The sequence below is a fragment of the Propithecus coquereli genome, unplaced genomic scaffold (genome assembly GCF_000956105.1).
Source record: "Propithecus coquereli isolate 6110/MARCELLA unplaced genomic scaffold, Pcoq_1.0 Scaffold143, whole genome shotgun sequence".
Lineage (NCBI taxonomy): Eukaryota > Metazoa > Chordata > Mammalia > Primates > Indriidae > Propithecus > Propithecus coquereli.
In genome coordinates, this window is record NW_012138636.1 from 2,358,537 (window position 1) to 2,364,974 (window position 6,438).

At 36.8% G+C, this 6,438-nt stretch overlaps 1 protein-coding gene across 1 annotated transcript in view; it reads left to right on the plus strand.

Moving 5' to 3' along the window:
- Nucleotides 1–5,764, plus strand: part of NIPAL1 (NIPA-like domain containing 1) — a 21,105-nt gene extending 15,341 nt beyond the window's left edge. Inside the window, exons 3-6 of the mRNA XM_012639922.1 lie at nucleotides 625–681; nucleotides 1,841–1,931; nucleotides 3,599–3,759; nucleotides 4,268–5,764. Of these exons, the coding sequence (XP_012495376.1) occupies nucleotides 625–681; nucleotides 1,841–1,931; nucleotides 3,599–3,759; nucleotides 4,268–4,887 (929 nt within the window). The 3' untranslated portion in view covers nucleotides 4,888–5,764. The remainder of the gene's footprint in view (nucleotides 1–624; nucleotides 682–1,840; nucleotides 1,932–3,598; nucleotides 3,760–4,267) is intronic.
- Nucleotides 5,765–6,438: the final 674 nt, after the last annotated feature.

Here is a 6,438-nt window from a genome sequence, read left to right on the forward strand (position 1 = left end):
CCTAAAAGAAGACTTTTCTAAGCATATAGGATAAGGAAGAATCTATTTTATATAAAGGAAGAGATTGGATTCACAAAAAAAAAGTCCTATATGGAAACACTTTAATTGAAACTAAAAAATAAATGATACATTGAGGGGAAATGGTGAAATATATGATAAAGAGTAGTTAAGTTCCATAATATGTAAAGAGTGACTACAGTCAATAAGAAAAAGATTAGTACCCCAACAGAAAATAGGCAAAGCATAGAAACAAGCAACTCACAAAATAGGAGATGCAAGTGATCAATAAACATAATTAGGTAAATGTTATTTTGCTAGTACCCAAAGAGATACCAAGTATATGATAATAAGGTCCAGTATTGTAATATGATTCCAATTTAGTTGTTTGCAAATTTTGTAAGGAAAAAATCCTAAATAAACATAGTTAACTACTTTGCAAAATAATCTTCATAGCTTATATATCCTGTCTAGTTTAATTACAGCAAAATCATCTGGGCAAAATTCAGGGGATTAAGTATCTTAAAATTGATGAGAAAATTACATTTTCTATAGCAAACGTATAACAATGACTTAAGGCCACAGATTACATTTAGAACTTAACTTTTATGTTTGATGTTTTCCTAGGACACGGTGGACATTCTTACCTGAAGGAATGGCTCTGGTGGGCAGGATTATTGTCAAGTAAGTTCTTAATACTGAGAATAGTGTTTGCTTGGAAAACAATAAATAGATTATGTGGAATTTTTCAAGCATACATTAGAGATTAGGTAAGTGACAATCAAATGGTACTTCAATCATGAAGTCAGTGTTTTCCTGGAAAGATATCTATGAAGATAAAAATATAAATAATATAAAGTATTCAAGGAAAGCATAATATTCTAAGAAAACCACCATGGCTCTTTTTATGAGAGCAGTTTCCAAAGTGTTCTGTAAGTTTAGATTTGTTTTGTGATGTTTTCATAATGCTGGTGACTCCTGAAGATCTGGGGGGATGTAGCGTAGCAGCCAGAGAAAGGGAGAAAGTATACTTGTGTTCCTTTATCTCCCTACAATAAGAATTTGCTTGGTGTAGTTTGCCAGTATGAAAATACTACATTCTGTGGCTAAGTGTCCAGTTGTGATCTGTGAGAATAATTTGGCCCCAATACAAGAGCACAGCTCTTGGAAGGATTTCCCTCACTCTGGAAGTTATCTGCATCCACCCATCTCATGGAAGGCTAGATTCCTCAGATAAGAAAAAGACTGCATTCAGGAGCAGCACGTTGTTATGATTTTAAAACAGCTGCTTGGATCTCCTTAAGCTACTGAAATGCTATTCCTTGCCTGTTGATCACGTGCAATTCCGAGATGCCTGACTTCATGGGCCTGTAGTAGCATTTCTGGCTGTCCCCTACCTAGACACCAGATCTCTGTGAAGTATTCTAATTTTACAAGTTGGTTTTGGTTGTCGATGCTAATTTGCAAAACAGTAGGTGTTCTTGAGCAAATGGAATAATTCTCTGCTTATTACAAAGCTACCTCTACTGGATTTCATCAGTGTGACCAAGTATGTTTTTAGTACTGAAATAACTAAAATCTCTGTTGAAAGTCATTTAAAATGTATATTCATCTGTCACCACTGCTCGTATTAGTTGAGTTTGTCTCCCCAGGAATTACAGTTTATCTTCATCCCTTAATACTGATTCTCTCCTACCCTCCATAAAATAAGTGACAGCATTCCTTTTAGCTAGATATTTCAGTGTCTTTTGGATAAAAGTCCACTGCTTTGCAAGGGTCATTTGTTTTTCTCTTCTTACAAATAAGTCTAACTTTTATATCAATATTTCTGCTCGCTTTCTAGTGGGGGCAGGAGAGGCTGTGAATTTTGCTGCGTATGCTTTTGCACCTGCCACCTTGGTCACCCCCCTGGGTGCACTGAGTGTTCTCATAAGGTACGTGTGAGATGACACGCTTGGATTCTGTAGGTATTTTAATACCAAAGTAAACTTTAACCGTAAGAAACATACTGCTAAGTATACCTCAAAACAACAACAACAAAAATCTAGACCAGCCTGGGCTCTGAGAAGACCCCAAATCATTTCTGAAACTCCTGAGAAGCTTTAGACAAGTCACTTAACCTCAGTTTCCTCATTTGTAAAAGGGGAACAATATTTATTTCTTGTCTAAAAAGCAAATCACAAAATTAACTTGAGAAGACTACAAAATCAATAGCAGTAGAAATGGGAAATAGATTGTCATATCATTATTATTTAGAAAACCTATGACAGAGTGAGCTTGGTTCCCTGCTAACGTAAACTAATTGTGTGTTATATCTGGGACGATTCAATGACACCTAGCAGATTTTTATCTCTCACCTGAACAAATTGCTAGAGTCCTTTTAATTCTTTCTATTGTCATGGTGTTTAATGACCATAGTTATCAGAGGACTTTAAAAAGCATAGTGCTTAGGTTAAATTTCAGCTCTCACTAAAATTCTTGCATTGTCTGCTGGTTACTTCTGTTTGGAGACCCTGTACTTTCTTTTAGTTATGGAAACAGGAATAATTTTCCTATTTCATATAATATGGATCTATTTTTTCTGAGTCGGTCTTTATTATGATCCCAAACGGATGTGTTCAATGAGCCCATGAACTCTTTTATGGTAGGCTACCATTTTGGTTTTTTTGTCTTTTTCTTTTCCATTCATTATCAACCTCTAGTAGAAAGCTTATGATTCGGCCTACCCATTTCTATTTACTTTCTTTGTAGGATTGTTATGAGAACTAAATGAGTAATACACATTAAGCACTTAAACACTTGTCTATGCAATGAACAGTAGTGGTATTTTCACTGAGGCTGCAGTCCTACAAGTGGCCACGTGAGGGCAACTCTAGGAAAGCACCTGGTAAACGATCATCGTCTTGGGGGCAGATGGGCACTGACAACTGTGCTCCTGGGAATACCAGGCCATTAGAGGAAGGAGGCTGGTGTGCAGAGACCAGAGCAGGCCTACTGGTGGAGCAGCAGGATGGTATACTCTGGTGTCCATGGCAGTGCCAACCTGTAGCTTCCTGAGGCCACGGCAGCCGAAGCATTAGGGACATGGGCTAGGTGGAAATATCAGGCCAGTAGCAGGTACTAAGGAAGTATTTCAATATTTCGACAGTCTGTGTGGTTGTAGTGGTGTGAACTAGCTAAATATTAGCCCTTAGCAGAGAAATTCCTTTTTAGGAATGTATCTTTCTTTGAAATTTCCATGGGCGCATACATTCTAAATGTATCATGCCCGTAAGATATAAAAGATCTTCCATTTTGCTTAGCTTTACAGGAATAGATGGGAGAATTGAAAATGAATTGAGAGTGACCTCTTCGAAGGTCATGGGACGATTACGGATGTGGAATGTCTAGTATAGCTCTTCAGACATAAAAGCAATGAAGCAGATTTGAGTGACGGTCAGTTCTGAGTTTCAGACTAATCCGGGTGTTTCAGTGTCACATAGCATATTCAAGTCCGCTCACTGGGATACAAGGTGGCACGTGCCACAATGTGACTTCTGAGCTGCCATGGGGTCAGAAGGTAATTGAACCATAGTGATTTTCTTTCTTTCTCTCCCAACAGTGCAATACTGTCTTCCTATTTTTTAAATGAGCACTTGAACATTCATGGGAAAATTGGCTGCATATTAAGTATACTGGGGTCAACTGTGATGGTCATCCATGCCCCGCAGGAAGAGGAAGTCACTTCTTTGCATGAAATGGAAATGAAATTGAGAGACCCGGGTCTGTGATTCAACTTAAAGAAACTCTCAAATTCGGTTCTACTTTCTCTCCTCATCAAATGATATTTGTAATCATATTGGAACAGGCTTCCTACAAGCCTAGCTGTGGGTCGTGAGACACAGTAAGGTTTGATGGAGTATTACAAGTCTCCTAAAAAGATGACAGAGCTTATTTTTATGTTCATGCTTCCCCTCTACATAACGGAAGGGAAAGATGGGGATTGTTGAGGGAAAAGACATATTCAAACCCAAGTCTTTGCCACTCTTTCCCTGTGAAAATAAAAAGTTAATCCAGCAACACTTGCCCTACCTCGTAATGTTATTGGTGAGATTCAAATGATTGTGAAAGTAAAATATTGAGAACTATACAATAGAAAGTTGTTGTTTTTAATTTAATCTTACTTCTATTTCTAAAATACCTATGCTCTTAAACTCATGACTAACAAGATTTCAGAAAGGCATGATCCTGTTAGCATTTTCTAAGTTTGATTCTTTTCTCTTCCTAACAGGATTTATTTCCTTTGCTGTGATCGTAATTGTGATCTCCTTGGTGCTGATTTTGATTGTGGCTCCCAAGCAAGGAAAGACCAATATATTGGTCTACATTTCAATCTGTTCTTTGATTGGAGCATTTTCAGTTTCTTGTGTCAAAGGCCTGGGAATTGCCTTTAAGGAACTATTGGAATGGAAGCCGGTTTACAAGCATCCCCTGGTCTTTGTTTTGCTGGCTGTGCTTGTGCTTTCGGTGACGACACAGATTAACTATCTCAACAAGGCACTGGACACCTTCAATACGTCTCTCGTGACTCCCATCTATTACGTGTTCTTCACGTCCATGGTCGTGACCTGCTCTGCCATCTTGTTCCAGGAGTGGTACAGTATGGAAGCTGGAGACATCATTGGAACCCTGAGTGGATTCTTCACTATTATCAATGGCATCTTCCTTCTACATGCTTTCAAAAATATTGACATTACCTGGAGTGAGCTGACGTCTACAGCTAAGAAAGAAGTCCTCTCTCTGAATGGCAGTGAGAACAAGTATGCTTTACTAGAGAACATGGAGTGTTCAACCCCCGGATGCAATGATGATGTTACCTTGTTTAGCAGAACTGACGATCAAAGTCTCTAGAAACCCTGAACTTAACCAATATGAGACACTCGGAGAGGAGAAGGAATACTTGCTTTTTGGAAGAACTGCTAGGCAAGTTAGCATTTTTAAAGTTCTAACTAATAATTTAGATATGAGGCCCAGTAAAAATGTCTTCATTTTGGCCATCAAATTTGAAAATCAAGTTTTGATCCTCCTCTAGAAGACATCTGCTTCTTTTCATTTCTGCAAACTTTGAAATATTCCCTAAACCCAAAAAAAGTCAAAGAGTTATATGTGTCTCAGAATAATCTTTCTTCTGACCATAATATATTTGACTCTGCCATGTGGCTCTTTACTTCCTTGGTGGCTGTTCTTGGACTCTTGGTAATTCATAGATAACGTTAACAGTGTTCTGATAAGCATAGTATCGGTCATTGTTCTCTGAGTCATAATTTCAAATTATTCAAACCGAGAAGTGAGATCACTGGCGCTTTGTCCTCCCTTCCACAGCTTCCTTCTTTTAAAACTAGACAGCTAAGGGGTAAAGTCTTGAAGGAAAAAACAGGCCTGCTTTAGAAATCTATTCCTTAGTGGGCTAGAATACACAAGACACACCTACCAGTGAAGAGCTTACGAATTGCAACTTATTGACATGCCATAAGGTTTATTACCAATTAAAGAAGGGAGAATGGAGGAAGGAGAAAAATGCTTTGGACCTCAGGTAAAGGAAACAATTTTTTTTTCCTTTTCACAAACACACAAATGGTTGTGTTCTCAGGTTCCTTTAACTCAGATCTGGATGACATAAGACAAAATGGAGTTTCTGGAGAAGTCCAAATGAATTCAGCTTTGGAGTTACTATATTCATATTGTTCCTTTCTTTTATTATTATCCCAAAGATTATTTTTCTTGTCGATGTAGAGATTTTTATAAAATAATTGCTATGTTATTTCAGGATTATATTGTATAGTTTAATTTTTCTCAAGTGTTTTAAAGGGAGTTTTTAAACCCACTAAAGCATGGGTTTTCTACAGACTGGAAATGAGAAAAATCTTTGTGAAAAATCTGAATAAAATCATTACAGTTCTCTAAAAATTTGGTATTTTCACCCTTATTAAGAAAATTACTTATTAACTTTTAGTTACCTTTAAAAATAGGTATATCCTACCACAATGGTAGATTGTCTTTTCCTGTTAAATTTCATCCTATGTTTTTCATACAGCTTTATTGATAAGCGTTTTAGGAGAATAGAGAGTTAACTTCCTGGAAAACAAAATATTAAGACCAGGGGCTACAATAGGAAAATACCTTTGGCACATTAAAACTTTCATAAAATTTTCCAATCTCATTTCAAATGCATAGCAGGAATAACATTTTTGGTGGTCTTTAATGTTTATGGACAGATTTCCTATCACTTATTGATTTTATAGAAAATAAATTGGCTATCTTACTTCTAAATTTTTATCTCTAAAAACCAAAAATCCTAACCAAAAAATTGTCATTTAAAAAAAAAAAACCACAAAACTTTCAGGTCGACTAGATTTTTTTCTGCTGTGACATCAAATGTTTTTAGTTTTGTGTTTTGTTTCT